The sequence below is a fragment of the Poecilia reticulata genome, linkage group LG11, assembly GCF_000633615.1.
Source record: "Poecilia reticulata strain Guanapo linkage group LG11, Guppy_female_1.0+MT, whole genome shotgun sequence".
Taxonomy (NCBI): domain Eukaryota; kingdom Metazoa; phylum Chordata; class Actinopteri; order Cyprinodontiformes; family Poeciliidae; genus Poecilia; species Poecilia reticulata.
This window is the reverse complement of record NC_024341.1, coordinates 16,678,168-16,702,267: the sequence shown is the minus strand read 5'-3', so window position 1 is coordinate 16,702,267 and position 24,100 is coordinate 16,678,168. Positions and strand designations below refer to the sequence as shown.

At 39.5% G+C, this 24,100-nt stretch overlaps 1 protein-coding gene across 11 annotated transcripts in view; it reads left to right on the top strand.

The window, feature by feature from the left end:
• The window catches only part of ptk2aa (protein tyrosine kinase 2aa), a 65,045-nt gene that overhangs the window by 39,282 nt on the left and 1,663 nt on the right, over window positions 1–24,100 (top strand). For 4 of the 11 annotated variants that reach the window (XM_008422139.2, XM_008422138.2, XM_008422131.2 and 1 more), the window contains 25 exons: window positions 1,042–1,159; window positions 1,884–1,914; window positions 3,154–3,218; window positions 3,418–3,504; window positions 5,372–5,389; window positions 7,462–7,518; window positions 8,395–8,415; window positions 10,393–10,490; window positions 11,608–11,692; window positions 11,765–11,865; window positions 12,036–12,151; window positions 12,694–12,794; window positions 13,072–13,161; window positions 13,469–13,673; window positions 14,682–14,793; window positions 14,914–14,976; window positions 16,643–16,747; window positions 17,297–17,401; window positions 20,180–20,242; window positions 20,668–20,707; window positions 21,616–21,713; window positions 22,087–22,095; window positions 22,695–22,850; window positions 22,940–23,020; window positions 23,949–24,034. In XM_008422139.2, coding sequence (XP_008420361.1) covers window positions 1,042–1,159; window positions 1,884–1,914; window positions 3,154–3,218; window positions 3,418–3,504; window positions 5,372–5,389; window positions 7,462–7,518; window positions 8,395–8,415; window positions 10,393–10,490; window positions 11,608–11,692; window positions 11,765–11,865; window positions 12,036–12,151; window positions 12,694–12,794; window positions 13,072–13,161; window positions 13,469–13,673; window positions 14,682–14,793; window positions 14,914–14,976; window positions 16,643–16,747; window positions 17,297–17,401; window positions 20,180–20,242; window positions 20,668–20,707; window positions 21,616–21,713; window positions 22,087–22,095; window positions 22,695–22,850; window positions 22,940–23,020; window positions 23,949–24,034 — 2,111 coding nt within the window. The remainder of the gene's footprint in view (window positions 1–1,041; window positions 1,160–1,883; window positions 1,915–3,153; window positions 3,219–3,417; window positions 3,505–5,371; window positions 5,390–7,461; window positions 7,519–8,394; window positions 8,416–10,392; window positions 10,491–11,607; window positions 11,693–11,764; window positions 11,866–12,035; window positions 12,152–12,693; window positions 12,795–13,071; window positions 13,162–13,468; window positions 13,674–14,681; window positions 14,794–14,913; window positions 14,977–16,642; window positions 16,748–17,296; window positions 17,402–20,179; window positions 20,243–20,667; window positions 20,708–21,615; window positions 21,714–22,086; window positions 22,096–22,694; window positions 22,851–22,939; window positions 23,021–23,948; window positions 24,035–24,100) is intronic. The other 7 variants (XM_008422130.2, XM_008422129.2, XM_008422132.2 and 4 more) reach the window with 7 other exon arrangements.

Sequence of the window (24,100 nt, the reverse complement as noted above, 5' to 3'; positions counted from 1 at the left end):
TGCCCTGGGTGTAAATATTGTTCTCCACTCAATCCTGATATGCAAATATTAGACTTTTTTCTCTCTCTTCTTTTATATATTGAAGAAAATTTGTCATTTAAATTCAACAAAGATTCATGTTTTTACAACCATCTGTTTAAAAAAATGTATACTTTAATGTGCACTGCCTGCGACATTTATTATAAGAAGTTTAAGAAGTGTTAAAATAAATGTATTTTTATTGCAGATTCAAAATCTCACTCTGAAACTTTTATAAAAATCTTCTCTTTCTTTAGTTGGAAATAAATCCTCTGGCAACCTCTGGCAACTTTATTAGTACATATAATAATCTCTAGTTACTTTAGTTGTAAAGTGAATGAGGGTACAGTCTATTGAGGGAATCTACGTTGCAGTCAGTTGTTTTAGAAGCAACCCAGGGGGAAAAAAAAAAATCACTTTTATTTCCTACCATCACAAATGTAAACATGGAGTTTGTTAATCTCTGGTGTAGAACTTCAGTAGAATTTCTACAGAATTTAAACTCCTAAATTTAAAATTCTGTCCTATTGACCAAAGGGTGGACTGTCATTTTTCCTCACTGATTTAAAAAAAATAAACTTATCCACAGGTTGTTGCCCTTGCTGAATTAAAATACCCAAACTGAAGGTTTTGTTCTTCAATAAGAAAAATATTGTATTACTGAGGATTTTCACGCATGTGGCTGGAGTTGTATATCATTTGTCTTTTCCTTCTCGTGGTTGATGCTATAATTTTGATGTCTGGATGTTAAGCGCTGTGGAAACAGGAAAAGCATGTCGCTCCATGTCTAACATCTAAGCAATGCTTTGATTAACTTGAGTCAGTATTGGTTTATTGGCGTTGGAAGCGCAGGATTTACAAACACATCGTTGGTGCTGTTTGTCAGAGAATAGTTTTCCCTGGTGTCAGAGGCAGCTGGAAACCACATGGATTAAACTTTCTGCCTATTAATTGATCGTGCGTGTGTGTATATCTTTGTGTGAGATCATCTCTCTCTGTGTGTGTGTGTGTTTACTCGTACAGCCTCTCACAGTTACAACAGCGTCGCTCACCACGGCGGAAAACTTGGCTGATTTGATTGATGGTTACTGTCGGCTCGTCTCCATGGAAACGCACTCGTTCATTGTCAGAGTACAGAAAGGTGGGTGCAAAGGATGACTTAGAAATATTAATCTACAAGGAGCAAATGAGCACTGGATACACACATTTCAGACCTGCTGTGACATTTTATAGTTTCTTAAATTTAGTTTTGAAAAAGTACTTGTTCACATGGAAATCAAAGGAAATGTATTAATTTTCCTGTATTTTGAGTTTTTGGCTACTTTTCAGTCTGCTCTACGTTCTTTTCATTCACAAATATGAATTTAAAACATTTATTTTGGAGTTTTTATTGACCAGAATATGAGTCACTAAACAAAAAATTATATGAGATTTTAATTTCTTCCTGTATATCAGCAATCATTAACTTTAAATATTTTAGTGATGTAAATGTCCCATTTTTATTAATATGTATTATAACAGTAACATTTTTACATAGAATGTAAATAACTCCTTTCCTGATGCTGAGGTCAGTTATATTGTGGAGATGATTAATTACATTTTTTTACATTTAAACTACCAAAGCACAGACTGAGTAGTTGTTATTGTAAATCCTTGGTAAATAGTAGCTTTTTTTTTTTAATTAGTGTTGCGGCTTTTCAGATGATTTTCTTTCATTGTAAAACATTAAATGACTCAAACATTTTTCACATAATCCAATTGTATATAGTTTTTGTTCTCTGAGTGTTTTGCACAGCTAACTATAACAAATTTGATTTGCGTCTCCTGAGTTTGTTTTGACCGCAGTGTCTGCTTTTGTCCTCTAGAGGGAGAGAGAGCTCTGCCTTCCATCCCAAAGTAAGTCCCTGAATCCGTCATGCTCACATGTGGCTCCTGTCAAAGCTTTAAGACCTCACATTGGGAATACAAGCAACATTCTTGTGGGTTTACCACGCTGATTGAGCTTGTAGTTTGAAATCAGCACAACTGATATGAAGGACTTGTTTATTTTTCTACAGAAACATTGGGTGATTAGTCATTTGATAATATTAAGTTTCTTGGAAGATGAGTGATTATCAACATCAAAATCTGTTTCATGGTTGTTTTCTTTAAAAACATTGAACCAGAAAACCAATGTACATGTTTGGGCATTTAAAGCTTAATCTAATTTTTTCCAGAGAATCTGTTTGTCTAAGGGTGTTTCCCCAGAAGACAGAAATTCCTAATTTCTAGAAACAGCCACATCTATTATAGATTTTTTTTTCCACCAGTGGCTAAAACAAGATAATGCAAAGTAAAACTAAATTTTCTAGCAAAAAGAAAAATTCATGGTAAATACTGATTACTCAGAATAGAATAAAACTTACCTTAAACAACAATTCCCTGCACTATTTATATTTTATATTCCTGTTTTAAGCCTTTACTTCAGAAACACTCAGCCTCTCTCTATTTTTGGTGGTGATGTTTGTTGCTTAGTAACCCACTCACTCTCACAATAAAAGAAAAAGTCTGACAATTTTCCAGTATTTGAAGTTTGTGTTTATCTATATTTCAATCAAAGATCCAACTCTCTGGAGATCAGGTAGTTATTTGCAGCCTGGCCACACATTTCTCTCTTTCTCGCTGAACTTCAAACATGAGCAGTTTTGCTTACTTTTCAACCTAAATCTCTCCCCCTCACTCTGTTTCCTTGGTCAAATAAGGAGATAAAGAAGGAAGCCAAATATTTTCCACTTTGGGTATTTAAACACTCTTAGTCTCCTCCTTCCTCTCACTTTGCTCGCTGCTTATCCTTTCTCATTCCCTCTTCAATTAGTGACGTTAAGACCTTAGTGGAGCTCAGCTGACAGAGCAGCAGACCAAGGAAGAGAAACCGTAAGGATCGGTCTACAGCGAGACACAGTCATGGTTTCCTTTCTCTGCTTTTAGCGAGCTGCATGAGGGAACGCGAACATGTCGTGGCCGTTTAATCTGTTTACATGAGCTCACTTATGGAATCACTTGGGATTTTTCACAGTTTTTCTTGGACTAGGAACGTTTTTAGTTGTTTACGTGTTGACTGAATTGGTTTTCTCTGCTTTTTCTGTTTGAATTCAGAGTTTCCAACAATGAGAAAAAGTTAGAGGCAGTCCGGAGCGGAGTAAGAACGATCTCTGTTTCTGGTAAGATGCAGAGCCATGCACAGGCTGATTTGAGATATCTTCTTTCCACTTCCTCCAACATCTGCTTTTTCCACACTTCCTCTCCCTCTCTCTTTTCCTGCTGCCTTTTGTTTCTGTCCTTACTTGTTTTCCTCACATCCATTCACTCTTGTTTTTCCTCTCACTCCATCGTCCTCTTCCCTCACCTGATTGGCTAAAGACCTAGCGACATCGACGTCCCCCAAGCCAACCAAGGCTCGGCGTTTGCTCCTCCCCTTTGTCTTCTGTTCAGACTCGCCGCCCAATGGTATTGCTGGCTCTTATTGGAGTAGAAGAGCATGTGCATAAAATTGTGATGTGGCGGAGTGAAATTTCTGACCATCATGGTTCTTTCAGGAGAAACAAAATAGGCACTGAGAGCCTATAAAAAAAGAAGCCCTCATTGCCTCTGGAAAATACATAAAGTCTAAGGTTTCTTTGCCTATTTTATAGTCCCTTACTGCTCCAGAAAGAGACTGCAGTTGAAATGTTTTTTTGGCAGGAGTACCTTGAACATTTTGTCTCTTTCTGATGTAATGTTGAAACGGTTTGCGTTTAACCGTTGGAGCTGCTGCATCCCAATTGGCCAACGTTTACAAGCTCTTCAGTAAAAAGCAGCGTTAGTTTTGCCTGCTTGCTCTGGCATATTTACTGTTGCAGAATTTAATCAATTTAACATTTTACATTGTTGCATAAAGCCGTTGCATTACTGACAAGAAGACTTAACACAATATTTAAAAAATTCATTATAAATTCATAATAATTTATGTGGATTGAAGCCTGAACAACCTGAAGACATGAATTAAAAACTGTAAAAAATAGTTTTCCTTTTAAATAACTTTTTACTGGATTCACACAAAGATTTAGTTCCATTTCCACTGATGAATGTTGCGATGACTCTTTGATCATAATTAAGGTTCATATTCGGGGAGTTTTAGCATCTCAGCCACTGAAATATACATCAAATGTGAGTGAAGGCAGTGAAAGTTTATCCAACAGATCTGATATGTTAGCAGGATTTACATGCATGGCATCACTATTGATCATCAGAATTGAAATGAACTAACTTTGAGGCTTTTTCAGTCACTCACCGCACGAACACCGTGAGTGTGGTGCTCACCGTGACCTGGTAGAACATTTGGTGCATTCGGTAGGAAAAAAAGACAGAATTTTTGTGTTTCTGGTCCACTGTTTAGTGTACCTTGTCTATGAAAATCTGGACTTTGACTGGGCCATTTTAACACAAAAATGCATCCAAACTCAGTTTTCTTCCTGTATTTTGCTCAATTTATCAGTTCTGATCCCTGCATCAGAAAACAACATCATGCTGCCAACACCAAGTCTCAGTGTGGGCATGCTGTGTTTAGGGTTAGTGTCATATTCTTGCTCCATATACCATCTTGAGTTTAGGCCGTAAAGTTAAATGTTGGGCATCTTCTGCCACATGTTTGTTGCGTGGGTTTTTGGAGAAATGACACACGTATCGCTGACGGAAAACTTCCTATGAAGGTTTCTTTCAGCGATGCCGTTCTTCTTGACACCCTTGGGTAATGACCAGGTTTTTAGAGTGAGCAATAAAACTTTGGGTCCATGATTTAGCATCTCCCCAGATTTTAATCCCATCCAGAAAGTATGGCCAAACCTAAAAAAGCAAGTGAACAAAAACAAGTTGTGAGAAACTCAAAGCCCTGAGAAAGTACTAGTGGGTCACTGCAGTGAAGACTGCAGTGAACTGTTATTAGTGCAGAAGAAGGAGAAATGTGCTTAGCTACAGCAGAGACTCTACTGAAAACCCATTTTGACTACTTCTAATGAGTAATAATTACACACTGTCCGTCTCCACATATTTGTATTGCACTGAATGAAATCTGATTCGTCCTGCTTTCCCCTGACCTTTGCCCTGCTTTGGACAGTGTTTCTTACTAACCGCAGTGCATTACTGAAAGTCAGCTCTCATTTTCCAGAAAAGAGTTCTAACTAGCTGCTTGTACAGTCTTTTGACTTGTCATGCTCTAACCTCTCTGTTTGTTTTTTTTGTCCTCTTCTCTTCTCTCCTCTCGGCTTCTCTGTCTTCCGTCCTGCTGCCATCTCTCCTCTGCTGTCCCATTTCCTGCATGCTCTCCTGGACCTCGCAGAAGACCTTAGCGGGGACGGTAAAGTTACACTGTTGTTTATCAATCTCTGTATTGTTCTTTCTTTCTCGTGCTGCCCTGGCTGCACACTGGCTGCAGCCTCCAGGGAAAGGGTAGCATGTGTGTATTTTGGTGTGCGGCTTGACGTGATGCTTACATTCCTGCATCTTTAACAAAAGCTGTGTGCGCTTGTATGTAAATTTACTGTGGTTTAAGCAAAGTAGGGACAAAAAAAGACAATGAAATTCAAAGTTAAGTTGTCACCTACTGCATAATCTAATTTTCCTGCTGTGTAGAGCAGCATAATCAGCTCTAATATCTGATTTAAAAAAATCTTTTTGAAAATGCGATACTACAGAGTATAAATATGTCTGCTTTAAATCAAAGAAACCCACAAAAAGCAGAATTAGTAAACCCACAATTGCTCTGTTAAGGTTTCCCTTTCTCTCAAGAAACAGACACCCAGACAGCCACACACAAAGCAAAATCTGCAGTCTTGAACATTTACACTTGCGCACACATAAGGACCAGAGCAGGGAGAGGTTTGCTGGATTCTAACGTCGGTGCATTCCTGGCTATAAGGAGCTGGCTAAATCATACACACTTAGACACAGAAACATGTTAATTTTCTCTCCTCCGAGCTGAAACGGACTGAAGAGAAATGTTCATCCCTGCTTAGAATGCGTCTCCAACTGAGTAAGACTAAACGGCAATCAGCTCAACGAAAACGAACCCATTTTGCAAAATATCCCCCCCAAAAAAGCAAGTGTATAGTGCAGGTCAGAAACTATGCTACAAAGTACAAATCTTTGGCTTGAAAATAGATTAGAAAGAAAAAAGTTTGGAAAAACTGACATAAATAAAACGCGTTGCTAAGAAGTGGTTGCATGTTGTTTATATGTCCTTTTTACAAGTTAGCTGCTTTAATTTGACTTTCATCGGTGGTCATCTATGTTGTCTATAGTGAGCTTAGATAAATAAGCTCCTTGTCCAGTTCACACCTACTCACCAACTCGGCTTTCAGACATCTTAGAAAGACAGCAAGGAAACTGAGGTAGATTTTGAATGAGCAGATAAATATAAACTGAACAAATGATCCATTCAGATTTATTTTAAAGGGATGGTTAGGTACGACTAATTGCACCACTTAGGATTTTGTTAAAATCAGTTTTTTTTTTTCAACATCACCTTTTTTTGTTTTTTTTTACCCAAATCAAAGGTTTTTTAATTCGAGTACCAGGAGTTCCTCTAAATATGTCAAAAATAAATAAATCACTGATGTAAAACCCTGATCTGACCTGCAGCAGTTGCAGGTTAGAAACATGCCTACTGAAGTTTCTGTTGCATCTAAATGAGCCGTTCCTCATTGTGTTGCTTGTTCTGCCTGGCCTGCCTCATTTAACAGACCAGTAGTTGTTATTTCACATGTTGCTCTTTCTGGGATTTCTCGAGACAGAAATCAGCCACAGCGAGCTTATTTCACGTAAATTAGTCCGACTCCCACCGAGCCTGATAAATCCCGAGCAGAGCTGTGGGAAACGTTCAGGACAGCAGATGTTCGACTCCAGTTTCCAACAGCTGAGTCTGCACGCTGATTTTATTTTAAACACCACCATCTGGTTACACTGACTCGGCCCACCTTTTGCCTCCCTTTTCCCTGCTGGCTCTGCTCTTATCCTCGCCCTGCCTCTTTCTATCTTGTCTTATCTGCCTCACTTGTCACTGATTTCATCCTAATTCATCCCCCACCTCCGCCAACAGTTTTAGCTCTCGCTCCAGTTTCTCCCTCATTTCTTTCTTTTTTTCTCCTGCTTTCGCTCTACTCCTCCTCCTCCTTCTTCTTCTCCTGCTCCACCTCAGTAACTCCCTGCTATCCAGCTGCTCTCAAACAGACAGATATTCACAACACATGCTCAGCTGACGCGATCTGCCAAGCGTTTGTGTGTGTGTGTGTGAGAGAGAAAGGGAGGGCGTTAAGGACGGACAGGAGAAACGAGCCGGACTTGCTTCACTTTTACGCTTTCTTCAGTTTTGTGAGTAGTAATGTGTGCCAGCTGTAGTATTCTTATATTCTTCTATTTCTGACCTTGCAGAGACCGACGACTATGCAGAGATAGTTGATGAAGAGGATACGTACACCATGCCCTCAAGTAAGTTTTTTTCTTTTTCCATCTTCTTTGCTCGATGTCTATCAGCTGAAGAAATGTTTCGTCTTCAAACCAATGCGACGTTTGCGCGTCTGTCAAGTCCTTCCGTTTTGTTTTGCAGCCTAATTATCGGAATGCTGTGTGAGTCGTTTCCATGAAGTGCGCTCACAACAGCAACATCATAAGTTGCTATAAACCACATTCGGTCAGAGCGCCGCTGTACAACTTAGGCCGGTTTTTCCGTTTTCTATTAACAGCAAAGACATTAGTTGGAGGTTACAAATCATAGACTACAGATGTGGTTCCTGGAGACATGTGACAGATCCATTCAGATGTCCATAAAAACCCTCAATATGTCGGTGCGCTTGGCTGTACTTCTGTTTGTAACCACTACTGGAGCTCTAGGCTCAAATATCTTTTAAAGTGGATGTCTTGGCCAGTACAAGTACTTATGTATTTAATTGCATGGGTATCTTTGAAACTAGACTGCGTTCTTCTGTCTTGCTATATTTATCTTCCTTTGTTTGTTTTTTTTGTTTGTTTTTTTTCCCTTCTTCTTCTTTAGTTTTTTTTTTCCGGTTACTTCCTCTAATCAGCATTTCTCTAGACATGTAGCATATTTTCCGACTCCGTTCCTGAGTTTGTATACGTTTTCATGTCAAACTGTCGGCTAAAATGGCTAAAGTTACAGTATGTGTAAAGCGGACCAGCTTTTTTAACCAGTCTGCAGCTGTATTTTGTATGTTTATTAACCAAATGTCAGATATAAGAAGTCTGTGTGTTTTCTGAGCTTTTTATAACCTTTACATAGCAGTCTGGCTCTCCCCCCTGTCTCTTCATCTGTCTTTCTTCCTCTTTTTTTTCCCACCGCCAACACAGTGAGCTATGGAGTAGTTGAAGGTAAAACTACCCGCCTCTCTCATAATATCCCAATGAAATACGTTTGTAGTGTTTTCTTTTTCCAGGCCCTAAATGGATGTTAAAAGTGTGCTGCGTTTTCAGATTTTCATATTGCTTAATGAAGCCACTAAGATTTATTGATGCTGAAATAGTGCATTTGTCTGGGAATCGCTCTCAATATTTCTTTTTTTCCACAGTTGGAGCCTGGAAAATAGTATTTTATATGTTTTATATGCGGGTTCTGGTCATTTCGGTCCTTCGCCAGTTTGGGTTTTGCATGTTTCCTACCTGAATTTATCAGGTACAAAGTGTGGGACGGATGTGCACCAGCCATGTGTCAGTTCAGACCCACTTTGGGTACATTTCGTACCTGCTTTAAAAACATTGTTCAGTAGTCTGGAAATTGGGTCGTCTGATTATACTAATAACATCCACCAGCAGGAGGTTGCTAAGAACTACCTTGGTTTGGTCAAGGTAGTTCTTAGCAACTACCTTGCTAAGGTAGTTGCTTAGCAACTACCTAGCACCTACCTTGCTAAGGTAGTTGCTAAGCATATTTTATGCTCATCAACGTAACTTTTGTGACTGGTCTCTTCTCTGATTTTTGTAAAGTTTTAATGGGCTAATACTGATCTTTAGCTGAAACTTTCTAAACTGAGATTTTCTAAAACTGCTATGATGCTAAATGCATCAGGTTTCTGTTCTTTGCCCAGCCTTCCTGTTACCTGCTTGGAGTCTTGCTCTCTCACACTACGAATTGCAGACATGGCTCGTTGCGAAAAACATCTGCATTTCCTATCTAAAATAGATTATGTCAGTTATTGCATTGAGTTTGACTCCTGAAAATGACGGTGTATTCCCGTAACATATCAAAATGTACAGACACTCAGTACAGTCAGTGGGTATGAACTGGTTGGCATGTGGGTACAAAGTGGGCTTTTTGGGTAACATTGTGGTACTGATTGGGGAAGGAGCGAACTGATCAGGTGCCGTTTTAAACTGAGTTTGTTTCCTGTGTTTTTGGAGGCGATCCGGCTGAATTTCCCAATGAGAGCCAGTCCATGAAAAAAATCAAAATCACAATTTGAGAACATCGAGTCTCTTCAGACTTCAAGAAGTGATGTAATTGCATTGTGTTTGTGTTGTTTGGTGGTTTGGTTCTCATTGCTCCATCGTTTGGTCAAATGTCTTTATTTATGATTTGTGGTTGTGTCAGTTTTCTGTGGCTTCTTTCATGTTTGAAGCAATATTCATTTCTCGTAGCAGTATGGATTAATTGCTGTAAATCTTGTAAGCAGGAATGTATTTTGGCACTTTTCAAGCTGTGCTGTTTTGTCTTTGAAGTTACAAAAGCAACATCTTCTGAGCCAGCGCATTGCGAAATATTTGCCTCACAACATCCTGATTGTTCGGTTTTCTGCCATCCCGCCAGACAGCTTGACCTTTACAGAAGCAGAACTTAAATGTCAGCTGTAGTTCGAATGTCGAGGATCGTGGTTTTAGTCGCAAACCTTAATAGTTTCCTTTGGATATTATTGGTATTGTAAAAAGACAGAGACCAGAGTAAGTACAGCACATCTGTTTCAGTCAGAGGAAAATTACATTTGAGTTTGTTTTCAAACTGCTTTCACTTCAAAGCACTCCAAGGGTATTATCTACTCTGCATGAAGAATTTCTAATGATGATGGAGGTGGTTTGGTTTGCATGTTTTAGAACATTTGTTTGAGATTTCCTCAGTCTGTGATGCGAACAAAGTTTGCACTTCTGGTAAAAGAGTCAGGAGACCTGCCAAAACGTTTGCTGATTACTACCAGTGGGTACGTTTTTTTTTTTGTTGTTTTACCTCAGAGGACAACAGAAACGTTTCATCATTTTATAATACTGGGAAAGTTGTTCATTTTAAATGTGATAGCCTTGTTTTTTTGTGTGTTTTTTAAAAAATGCTTTCTTTGCTCTTTTCTCATGTTCCCCTCTCAGCACGGGATTATGAGATCCAGAGAGACAGGATAGATTTGGGTCGCTGCATCGGAGAGGGTCAGTTTGGCGACGTTCACCAAGGAGTCTACAGCTGCCCAGTATGTTGAAACGTACACATGCAAACGGTCAAACATTGTTGAATAAACATTAACGTCTCTAAAACCACAACGCTCTTTGTTTGAATTAAATGAAGAGGCAGAAGCAAATATGAACAATTACATTGTTGAAGCTTAACGTTAGTCTGTTTTAGCCAGTTCAAAACTGGTTTGAGTTTTTTGGACTCTTTGGAACATCCAGCTGCGTTGGAGTCGGACTTTTAAACGAAACCATCCTCGCTCAGGTGATTTAGTTAGAATGATGATCCAGGAAACCTCCGAGGAGGAATTTGATCAAATAGAAGATGCCGGAGAGAGTCTGTTTCTGAATCCACGAGGTGGAATGATAAAGACGAAGGACTACATCTGAGTTCTTCGACATCATTTCAGTTCAACAGCCAAACTTTTGAAACCCATTTTGTTTGTTTTTTCCCCCAATTATGCCGGGATTTTGTTTATGGATACAAAAAGTGTGTCACTTTCTTCAATTTGGCAAGGAAGATAGATATCTTCACATACCTACACTATGTAGGTATGTGAAGATATCTACACTATGTAGGTATCTTCACATACCTACACTATGTAACATTGCACAATTTTAGGAAATTGTGCAATTTCCTAAAATTGCACAATTTTAGGAAATTTTAGATTTCCTTAAATTGTGCAACCCTTATTAGATGCAATCCATACTAAATTGAAACTTAAAACATCAGCTGTTTATTGTGTGATCATTCCACCTGGAAAGTGAAAGGTTAAAAAAGTCTTTCAGCCATAAATTAATACAATATTCGTGCTGATAAGGGGTCGTCTGTCGTGTGTCATTATGCACATACTTAACATCAAAAACGTTTCTATCCTGTGTATTAAATGCCAGAAAAGTCAACTTTATTTTTGATTTACAACTAAAACAATTTCTCCCTCCTCACCTCAATTTGCATTTACAACTTTAAAGGATCTGCTGTGTTTTACAAGCAGGTCTCTACTTTTTTGTTTCTGTTCTCTTTTCTCAAATATAAAATATTTCCCAAACCTCAATTTCATAATCCATCAATGCCTACACAATCGTTAAGTGACGCTCGTGTTTTTCAATCTGCTATGTTGCGTTCTGTGCGTTCCTCAGGACAAGCCGCCTCTGCCTGTTGCCATCAAAACCTGCAAAAACTGCACCACAGACAGCGTCAGAGAGAAGTTCCTTCAAGAAGCCTGTAACGCCGCTTTGCGTTTCTTCATTTCCTCACTGTTTCCTTGCAGAGGTGCTCACTCTCTCTGTTTTCCAGTAACGATGCGTCAGTTCGACCACCCTCACATCGTTAAACTGATCGGCGTGATCACAGAGAACCCGGTGTGGATCATCATGGAGCTCTGCACGCTCGGAGAGGTGCGACGCGGACTGCGCGTTTAAGAGCGCTTTGTCACATTTTCCTCCGTCGATTTGCATAAACGTGCGTTTATGCTTCTCTCTGCTTGTTTGTGTGTGTGTGTGTGTGTGTGTGTGTGTGTGTGTGTGTGTGTGTGTGTGTGTGTGTGTGTGTGTGTGTGTGTGTGTAGCTGCGGTCGTTCCTTCAGGTGAAGAAGTACAGCCTGGACTTGGCCACCCTCATTCTGTTTTCCTACCAGCTCAGCACAGCGCTGGCCTACCTGGAGAGCAAACGCTTTGTGCACAGGTACAGCCATCTAAACTTTTAAAAAAGTATTTTACTTCTTGAAAAACTAAAATCACATAAAACGACAATGGGCCCCCCCACCCCCAACATTAAAATAAGAAAACAAAGTCATATATATGTACATATATACATTTTAAATCATGGAAGATCCATAATTGCATCTTGACTCGTTAAAAGATTGGCATTTAGTTTGAAAATTCTTTTGGGTTTGATTACAAAAAACTCCCCAAAAAACCTATTTTTAGTAATAAGAACCAGATTTAGATGTGTTCCTCCTATTCTCTATAAAATTAGAAAATGCAAAAAAAATGTTCTTGTTAAACAATTTTGTGCTCTGCCTAACATTTTATGTTGTAAGATGTACATTTTTTCCTAAAAATATAAAAAGTCTCTAGTTAAATATAATAATTGAATAAAGTTACAAACTTAAGTTGCTCATTCAGTCAGATCTTAAATTATTATCACAATGTCATTTATAATAAATCTGTGTAATGTTTCTAATTTGAGGATTCAAAGCTGAACACAGATGTTGTGTGTTGTAGAGATATTGCGGCGCGTAATGTGTTGGTCTCCTCTGTGGACTGCGTGATGCTCGGAGACTTTGGTCTGTCTCGATACATGGAGGACAGCTCTTACTACAAAGGTAATGGCATGTCCAACCATAATGAGGAGTAAATTCATCAAAGTTTTCATTGTACCATCACACACGTGAGATGTTTTCTATACTGGCTTTTAGTTGCTCCACTAAGCAAAGAAGAGCTGAGATCAGTCTGGTTTAGTTGGAATAGCTTTTCTTTAGCCTGTACTTTTCTACCATCTAGTGGTGACATTAGGGAACTGCAGTTCCTCCTTTAACCGACGTTATCGTTGATTCTCGGTGAGGTTCTGAGTATATTAACGATCGCATGTTTGTGTCTCAGCTTCTAAAGGTAAACTTCCTATTAAATGGATGGCACCAGAATCTATCAACTTCAGGAGATTCACCTCTGCTAGTGACGTTTGGATGTTTGGTGGGTTCATCTGATGTTACTCTGACAATTTACTCTCAAAGATTTGCCTTTCTCTTTATTTTTCCTATTTCTTTCCCGCTTCATTCTCTACCTTCCTTTATTCTTTTTAATTCATGTTTCATAATTTAAGTAGTAGTTTTCCTTTAAATCTACAGCAGCATTCATACAATTAATATAACAGAACATTTTGACTTTGTTTTTAAAGAGTTTAGTTGCATTTCTGATGTGTTCCAGTTATGATTGCGTCTCTAAACACACATCTTAGATGAGGTTGCACACTAAAAACTGCTGTGTTTTCCCCCTGCAGGAGTGTGCATGTGGGAGATTTTAATGTACGGCATCAAGCCGTTCCAGGGGGTGAAGAACAACGACGTGATTGGCAGGATAGAGAACGGGGAGCGGCTGGCCATGCCTCCCCAGTGTCCGCCCACCCTCTACAGCCTGATGACCAAATGTTGGTCGTACGACCCCAGCAAGAGGCCACGCTTCACTGAACTCAAAACACAACTCAGGTGACATGTTTTTTTGTGTGTGAAGCTTACAGGGAATACTGCTCTTTTTTCCCCCAATACAGCAGGTTTAAATTGGACCAAAGAAGTTTTCAGATGCCTCTTGTTAACTAGTTTGTTTCTAATTTCCTAGGAACAAACTAGGATGGTGATGCCATCAAGTTCCTCACAAATTTAGAGGGCAAACAATTTATTTTGAGATGCTTTCTTTCACTTTTAGTCCAGTTTTATTTAAAATTGTTACTTTTATGATATGTGGTAACAGTTATTTTGGTGGAGTGGATCTTCTCTTCTTCTGGACTCTCAGTCCAGATGGAAATGGCGCCTCCCTGAGGCGTGGTGTTTACATTTTTTTACTTACTTTTCTGCCTTATGTTTGGTTCACAGTGTAGTTAAAAGAGGCCCAAATCTGAGCTTTTTGTCCCATCTGACCTAAAGCTGATTTTTTTCTTCAGTTCTGACCCAGAACACTTTCATTTTTGGCCATAAATTAGATGCATGTCAGATTTATTTATTGAAGGTTCAAGATGGAGGTTTTGTATCATTAATTACTTTTCCAAAAATACCTGGAATCAAAAATCTCTCAGTAGATTATCCAGACTGTAAACAACTCCCCCTGTACTATTAAATGTTTGGGTGTGATTAATTAATTGTTCTTTAATTTCAGCCTTTGTCTTAATATTGACTTTTTTTTGCTGACATTTGCAAGCAGGACTCTAGATTTCAATTGTAATAAACAGCAACTTACATTTTAATCAACTACAAAAATGCATAATTGCAAATGTGTGTGAGTCATTCAGAAAGTGAAGTCAAAGTGCTGGAGGTGAGGGCAGTTTTTATGTTTTAGCTTTCTGATCGAGTCTTTTAGTACTTATCTGGAACCACTCTTGAGCCGTATGTTTTGTGTAATTCGTTAGTGAATAAATGCGAGCAGGCTGAGTTGATTTGAACTGCAGGAATAAAACACATAAATAAATATGTGTGCTGTTATTCTTCTCATGATTTTTGCAGTGTTATACTGAAAGAGGAGAAGGGTATACAAGAGGAGAGGCTGAGGGAGGAGATGAGGAGGCAGGTCACCGTTTCCTGGGACTCTGGAGGTTCAGATGAAGCTCCACCAAAAGTAAGACTTTACTGACACCTTGGCCTTCCTTTTTCCTCTCTTCTGCTACTACTTCCTATTTCTCTGAGGCATTTGAACACGATGACAAACTCCAGCCTGCTGGTATCTTTCTGTCTTTAGCCCAGTCGACCAGGCTATCCCAGTCCTCGCGTCAGTGAAAGCTTCTTTTCCAACCACTTCCAGGTAAACCAAACCAGGCTCACACTAAAAATAAAGCTTTTAATAAGTAATACAATGCTGCTTGAATTGGACACAAATCTGTTAAGTTATTACTGTTTATCTGCTGTTGTGCTTTGCAACTTAAAATGTGTGCAAAGCCCTCGAAAAACGGTTGCTGTTGAAATTTGGTGACCCTAAGAAGCCGTTCTTTGCTGCACTTTAATAGCACAGCATGAGATTTGAACATTTGTTTTTTTTACATCTTGACTTGTTTTTATCATTTTGTCTTTTCTTGACATAAAGATCAACTCACATCAACCTCACCTGAGCAAGGAAAAAAGCTATTTGCTGTCCTAAAAGTTGACGTCCACACAGTGCAAGAAAGAAATATCAGGGTTGCCAAGACTGAAAGTGATAAAAAATAAACTTTAAATATGTTTGGAACTACAAATAAAATTAATGAAATATTTTAATCATAATTATGCTATTTCTGAACCTTCACTACATAAATCACTTATGTATATTATCAATTTTAAGCATAAGACAGTTATCAGAGGCTCACAAATAAATGTAGGGATTTATTTATATTTATTTCTGAGAAAAAAGCACATCAGTTTGCATACATACTGTTGAGATGTGAAGGTGTCTGGCTGAGGGGCTGTTACCCCTGGATTGACACTGATCGGTGTGACTCTGTGCTGTATGGGTCAAAACAAAGAGAAACGGGGGGGAGCAATGAGTTCTCTCAATCCTCTCCTCGTGAACGGAGCAGACGGAAGGCATTTCCTGTTGTGCTAAAAGCTGCTCACACATGGCCACGCAGACACAAATCAAAACCACCGTTTTGTCTCTGGCAAAATAACAACTCTCAATCTTATTTTTGTAAAGAATCTGAGGATATACTTAGCTACATACAAGTCTACAGTCTTCAATTGTTTTAAAGGCGACTTATTATAATTACTTAAACAGATTAGGATAGGTCTTTGGGCTACATAAAACATGTTCAGTGCATTTTTTGCCCCAAATAAATCGTTCTTAGATAATAAGATTTTATTCTGCTTAGTTCTGCCTATATTGAGCTCCTTCCCACTGGAGCTGTTTTAGGGCGTCTTGTCACTTTAAATCCAAATAAGCTGTGTCTGGCCAAGCCGCCCCTCAAACCCAGCATTTATACTCCCGCGTGAAAATGGCTGCAAAGATATGCACATTTACACAACCATGCGTCTTTGAAAAGCATTAATAGAGCCTCCTGCACAACCAACAAGAATGCAGCAAGTGGTTTTGGAGATGGCATGTCAACAACAAAACACTTGTGTTGTCCAGCAGCCATTCTGCAGTGAATACAGCAGTAAAACCAGCTGGACAAACATGCTGGAGCTCAGCTATGGTTTCTAGGTAACAGGCTACTCTTAGAAATGGCTTGTTTTCCAGTCACCAAAAAACATGAACTTATTGCCAAAAATCAGTAGGATGTTTTTTTTTCTTTTTCTTTTTTTTTTAGAAATGGAAGAACAAAAAAGTGCAGAAGCCCCCCAGCCGATTTCATCCATCCATTAACTTTACAGCAACCGCTCCTCCTGAGCCAGCAGTGGGCAGACAGACGACTGCAAATGCTGAGTTTCTTTATGCCTAAAAGAGAACATTGTTCACACAATGAAACGAAACATTTCCTGTCTCTTCCTGCCTCCAGCCGTCGCCTGGTGGAGTCGGAGGAGTAGGAGGCAGCTATTCCTCTTCTGATTCGTGGAATCAGCTCAGACCTGAACATGCACCACTGTGGAACCCAACTATGGAGGTAAAATTGAGCTGCTGATTTCATCTATCAATAGCGACAGAAGTCATTGTTTTTTTGTTGGTTTTTTCAGTCTGCAGATTATCCTTAAAAAGTCTTAAATTCATGTATCTAAAAATTAAGGCCTTCATATGTCTTCAATTCCCCTGTATCTAGAGTTTCTGTGGTCTTGAATTTGATTCAAGGGGGCAATTAAATTGGCTTTAAATCTGGGCAAAAAGATTTCAATCCGTTTTGAAAGTCTTAAATCTGACTTGCTGAAACATGCAGATATCTTGGTCTTACACAGTTCTAAGTGCTGCATTACAGTATTGCTTTTAGCACGAGGGTTAATTGAACATTTACATATAATTTGATTCTATAAAAGTTGCTTGAACCTTTTACCAGAACTTAAATCTCCCATTTTATGTCTTATTTATGTCATTATCTTGGAATATTAAATGCCACTTTGGAACACCGCAGCATGCGCAGCTCTTTGCTCGTTCTCCTTTTCAGTAGCTGCCTGTGAAATCAAAGCTGACCATAGCTTCTTTTTTCTGGTTTTCTCTCCAGGAGAGACTGGATGTGAACCAGGCTCTGATGGAGGAGACGCTGATAAAGCAGCAGCAGGAAATGGAGGAAGACCGGCGGTGGCTGGAGCAGAAGGAGAGCCACATGGTAATGAAACTCACACAGAAAGCAGAGTGAGAGTTTGTGATCATAGTCGTTTATTTTTCACGGCAAGAATTCAACACATTACCCAGACAAGCATCAGGAAATAAGTTACATGAGCTTTGATTTTCACATTTGTTATTCAGATTAGAAATTGTGACACACTGTGTTTGTTCACACACCTAGTGGGATGTTAAAGAGATAAAACAGAAAACAATGCAAGACACCAGATGAATGAGTTTGGTTATAAAACAACATCTCTCCGAGAATCGGTTCTTTATGAAGTGGTAACGATGTCAGAAGAAAGTCCTGTTCATATATCAATGATGGGATGGGTTCATGTCAAAGGATATCAGTGATAGAATGGTCTAGTTAAAGCCCTAAATCTGTTACGAGCTACGAGCTAGTTTGCAAAGGAGAGGAAGGAAAGTTTCGGTCTCCAGGTCAGACTTCGGTCCTTGACGGCCACCGTCCTGTGACCTGTGGACACATCTCTGCTCCGACACCTGGATCAAACGAAGGGCTGAAAACCAGGCTAACAGGCCAAGGAGGAAACTCAGCCTCTGGATTTGTGTGCGTTGAAGAGATTTATCCAAAAGTTGGCCTATTACATACGGTCCCCGTTAAAGTAAAAGCTCGTTGTGATCACAAACTGTGGCATTCGCTGGCAAAAGAATCGACCAGAAAGATTCAGAAGCAAAACAAAACCACACAAAATAAGGATCCACTTTATCTGCAGAGATTTGTGCCGGCTGTTTTTGCCAGAAGAGCTCCAAAATATCTTTTTCAGATCGCTAACCTGGCTCTGGTTTTGATTTATCTCATCAGACAGTAAAACCATCCGAAAAGCAGCCAAAAAAAACGATCTTTTAACAGCTCTGTTTTTCTACTCTCCTCGTTTCTTCTCTCGACTTGATTGGCTGTCCTTCGGGTTTTCAGCCAGACGTAGGTGGGCCTGAATGACAGAAGGCTCGTGTCCTTTCCCTCCGTCTGTCATTTTTCACCCTGACTTCACATGTATTCGACCTGCACTTCATGTCTCAATTAAATTGATTGTCACTCAAAGCAGGTCAAAACTTTGGTATTTAATTTATCTGTGGTTTCCTTTTCTACAGTTTGAAAAGCATGTTTTTATACCTCACGTGTTGGAAAGAAGGCTCGTCTTCAAGCCTTAAAGTATCCAGAAAACACCGACCGTTACTAAACCATAAACCCAACTGCAGAGAGCAGACTTTTTTTTCTTTTTTTTACGTACATTAACTTTGGATTCTTTTCACTGGGCCTGTCTGAAATTTAATTTGGACTTTCTTCCATTTATTTAGAAACAAATGAGATTAGCTTTCGGATGCTGTTTAACTCATGCTAAAGCAAAATAACAAACAAATAAAAACATTGCATAAAGATCTCAATGTGTTTCTTGTGTCCTTGTTTTCTGTGCTACATCCATTCATTGAGTTCTTCTGTCCTTCCTTTTTTGTCCTGACTGTAGATCTGAGCCTGTGTATGAAGGTGCTGCCTTATTTCAGGGGCATGTTCTGTTGTTTTTTCCCATTTTGAACAGAGAATAAGTGTGTTTCTAGCCTAATTAGACATGGAGGCAGAGCTGATAAATGACGCTTTTCAACTACTTTAAGTTGATTGAAGTACAAACTACAAAATCCTTCACTAATATTTATGCTAATGTTGAAAAAATATTCCCTAAAGTAGGTTATTTTTCCCCAAACAGAATAGATTTGCTGAAATTAAAGATTGGATTTTTATTTATTTTTTCTTAAGTCTGGAAAATGTTTACTTTAAGGCATTTACCTCAATTTACCAGAGGTGTCTTTGATTGTTTTATAATTGTTCGTGTGGATTGTGGATTTTTGATCTCATGGAATAACGATGTTTGATGTAAAAGTAAAGAATATGTGGCAAAAGTGACACAAGGAAGAGCAAAGAGTGAAAAGCAGAAACGCAAAGAGACACGTAAAGTGTGAGAAGAGGACAGAGGGAGGGAAGAAGGAAGTGGGATTGGCGGCGGCAGCGCAGAGGGAGGAATGAGGGAGATTCAGGGGGATGGAAAGAGTGTGAGGGAGAGAGAGAGGGAGGAACAGCTGAAGGAGAGAGAAAGAGAGTGATGCAGTTGGATCGTTTCTTTTCCAGGATTTTGTCTCTGCGTTTCAGTGGAACTTTTCGTTCTCTGGAAAAAAAAACGAAAAAAAAACTTTCTCCATCTCTTCTTTCCCCTCTGACTCAGTTTTTCTTTCTCTCTTCATTTATTTTCTCTGTCTTCCAACCCCTCTTGTGTTTTATGCTTCCTTTTTTTTTGTCTTCATCCTTCTTTCTCTGACACTTTTTGTTCCCGTCCCAACTCTTCTTTCGATGGCCTCTTCGTTCGGTCGACCGTCTTCTTCGCGCTGTGTTTTGTCAGGATGCATCTCTTCAAGGCGTGCTTCACCAAAACGGTACTGAGGCAGAGAGAAGAGGAGCCCGTCTCTCTGACCGCAGATTTTATTTTGGAAATAGGAGATGCTGTAGCCGCCGTCGTTACTGGATCTCGTAACGCTGACATTGCCCTCGGTTTTGCAGCTACCTGTTGAGATATGCTGCTTTCTGCTGCTTGGTTTGGATTTCAAAGCTGCTGATCAGAATATTTAAACGTGTGCACCTTCTTTTCAAAAATGACATTAAAGCAGAGAGCTTGCTTTTTTTTTTACATTTTTTTATTGAAATTCATAAAACGTTGCATTATTTCTGCTGTTTTAGCCAGTGCATGCTCAGTTTGAGTGTTTCTTTCTACAGAAACCAGAGTCCAGGAACAGCAGAGGAAGCATCGACAGAGAAGACGGCACTCTGCAGACACCGGTCAGTCCAAAACATTATCTGTACGAAAGCTACCAAGGTCTGCGCTGTTATTAGAGCAGCAGGTCAAACGGGCGATGTGGATTTGCAGGAGAAAGAGAGAAGTGAGGGAAACGGGGAACGCTTTCATTCATGGGAAACAGAAAACAGACAGCAGGGCAAGCAGAGAAAGTATTTCTGTCTGTGTGCTGCGAAGGGCACTGCCTACATACCAGCCGCCTAACCACAGAGCGCCATGGGAACGTTAAATCCAGAAAGACGGCGTGTTTATAACTCTGAATCTGCTCTTTGAATGTCTCATTTCACTTGAAAAGTAGTAAGCTGACTCTGTTAGAAACATGAAACTGTTTCCTAACACTAAGCTCTGTGTGTGTGTGTGTGCGTGTGTGTGTGCGTGCGTGCGTGCGTGCGTGTGTGTGTCTGAACAGGGAGGAAGTCCACATATCTACCAGCCTGTCGGGAAACCAGGTACATACAAAGATTCATTCCAGTCTGAAACGTTCTGATTCATGAGCATAAAGTCAAACCTGCTCTAAATTTAGTGTAAAATAACAAAATCTGTTGAATGTAACACTCTTACTGCTGCTCTATCGTTATTGCGTTTTATATACCCTTTGTTATAAAGATCATCTTTAAGTTATAATCTTTTTCATCTTGAGTGCATTATTGTTAATTATTTGCTTCCTCAAAATCCTCCATGTCAAATCAAGTCGAGAAATGTGTGGATGAATTAACCTGGAACGATTTAATGAACGGTGCATGAAAAACGACATGAATGTGCATGAATATATGCATGGATAAATGAGTCTATACCTGCATGAGTACATTAGTGAATTAACAAATGGGTGAATGAATGAATAAAGGAATGATGGAATTACTAGATGGTTTGAGACTTTAAAGAATGACTGGATGTCACTCGCATGCATGCAAAACTGAATGGATGTTGGAATCAAAAATTGGATGAACGTATGACAAATAAATTGATGGATGGATGCATGAATGATCTGAATCACTTAAGCTAGAACATAAAGAGAAATTCAACATAAACCAAGATGAAACACAAATATGAAAATAAAAAAAGCCAGAGAATCTGTTAAAGTGAAAAATAATGACACTATTAATGGACTTTTAATGCCCGTTTTAATGGAACTTTGCATTAAAAGTGTCACATTTTACCGAATGACACTTCTTGACAATAGTCGTAAACATCATGGCAGGTGTGATGTCAATAAAGTGTTACCACAGTTCTTTATAAATACACAAATACTTGTGCTGCACAATATGCAGCTTTCTCTGTTAACATGGGCAGTTTAAGCTGAGGGATATTTTTGAAACATGTAGCTGTGATAAGTGAGACTGAGGCTGTGTCTCTGCAGAACATGTAGCCCCTCCCAAGAAGCCGCCCCGCCCCGGAGCTCACCTCCCCAACCTGGCCAACCTGAGCCCAGTGGACAGCTACAACGACGGAGTCAAGGTACGCACGAACGCAAAAATACGTTTGGGGGGGGGAAATAAGATCCAGATTATATACATTTTTTTCTTCTGAATTAATTGAAACGTTTTGTGTAAATACTTGACATTATGCTTTGCCTTGTCATGCTTACCTTTGGTTGGCTTTGGCCCTAATATGCTTTCCTTTTTCTCTCCTCTCTCTTAACTCTTCTCCTTCTCTTCAAACCTTTTTCTACTCATTTCTCTCATCTTTTTTTTTCCTTGTCTCATGTTCCTTTGCATCCTTTCACTCATTGAATCACACAACTACTTGCTTATTTTGTTTTTCGCACCATTCACTCTGCAATCCCTTCCAACTTTTCTGCACTCAAACACACCTTCATAACTGCCCATAGCCGTGGAGGGTAAGCAGATCTGTATGTGTGTGTGTGTGTGTGTGTGTGTTACCATTCTAGAGTTAGTTAGCTGATGGTTACCATCACCTAACTTCTTAACAGGTGATAGTAATTTCTACACCAGAGGCAAATTAAAAGAGCAGGACAGAAAACATTTAATTTTAATTTCATTAAACCTTTGAAAGCAGCATGTTAATCTACTGCTGAGATTATTGGTGTTTCCTACTTTTAAGATTTGCAGATTTTCTGTCTTTGTAATATAATATTTAGAATGTAAGTTTAAAAATCACTTCATTGCAGGTTGTGCCATCTGAACTGGTCCAAATTAACACCTCATGTACTTTTCACTCTGTAGAAATTCCATCTAGTCGTCACACTTAGAGCATGTTGAATAATGTTTTTTAAACTCATTTGCACGCGCTGCCACCCAGTGTTGAGTCTCCTGTACTGCAGCCACGTACTCTGACCATAGCAGTCGACAGCTGCGGGGGTTTTAAACATTTAGCTCTTTCTTCTTAGAGGATCTAAGCATTTGCAAGAAAAACTAACTTAATCTATTTGCTGACGTGTTGACGAGTCCGTGCTCACGCTGTGACCGACCGTTCCAGCTGCAGCCCCAGGAGATCAGCCCACCCCCCACTGCCAACCTGGACCGCTCGAACGACAAAGTGTACGAGAATGTGACGGGGCTGGTCAAAGCCGTGATTGAAATGTCCAACAGGATCCAGCCTGCTGCTCCAGAGGAGTACGTCCCCATGGTCAAGGTAATGACCGGCCATCGACGCGGTCCATTCAGCTTAAATAAAACATTCGAAAGTGAAACCCCATCGAACGCGGATGTTTGATTTGGCAGGATGTCGGTCTGGCTCTGAGGACTCTCCTGGCAACGGTGGATGAAACGATTCCTGTGCTGCCAGCCAGCACACACAGAGAGGTATCCGCCCAGAGACGAAGCACGAGTTACCATGACAACCTGTAACCATATGCAGATCATTCATGACTGAGCTTGACCAGAAACAGTCTCTACTGTATGTTTGTACCACTTGAGATTTTTCTGCATTTTGTCATCGTTCATTCAGTCACAGACCTTAAGATATTTGGAAATGTTCCAAAAAAGTGTGGAGTGCATGTGAATTCAACCCCATTTAGATTGACGCTCCTAAATGAAATCCAGCACTTTCAGAAGTCACTTTATTAGTAAATGAGTCCAGATATGTGTAGTTTAATTTCAGTATAATTCTTTAAACATTTCTGATGTTTGTTAGTGACCAAACAGCATCAATGAAGACCAACAAACACAATGTCAGGGAGAAAGTTGTGGAAAAGTTTAAAGCAGGTTTAAGTTGTAAAACTAAGTCCTGAGCCTTAAGAAAGCACAAGTGGCAAAACTTCTAAATGACACAAAAAAAATACAGTTTTTGGCTACATGTGTCAGAAGACTAACCTTCCACGTTTAAATGGACATAAATAACTGGAATGTACAACCAAATAAAACTGCATCGCTACTCGGAAATATTCTGATAGGATTTGGCTCAGTTGGAATTAAATTGTTACCCAGATGAGAGGGGCAGTTCTTCACGATTGATACTCTGAATACATTTCGATCAGATGAAGGAATTAAGTAAAGGTGTGAGAGCTAAAATACAGGCAGTTCCTAAAGAAAACCTAAGTGAGGTTTTATTTTGAGGAGAAGTTCCCCTTTCAGTAGGACTTCCACTGAAAATCACAACAAAATACATTGAAGTTTCTGTTTGTTATGTCACCAAATGTTCAGAAGCTCAGATTGGATTCATACTTTAAGGCTGTTTGAGCAGGCAGGCCACTCCCGCTACTTAACATCCGTGCACTTTTCGCTCCGGCAGATTGAAATGGCCCAAAAGCTGCTGAATTCTGACTTGGCCGAATTAATATCAAAGATGAAGCTGGCGCAACAATACGTCATGACGAGGTGAGGACCCGCGCGGCGCAAATGTTTCACTCACTCAAGATGCTGTTTTACAGATTATCTAAGTTG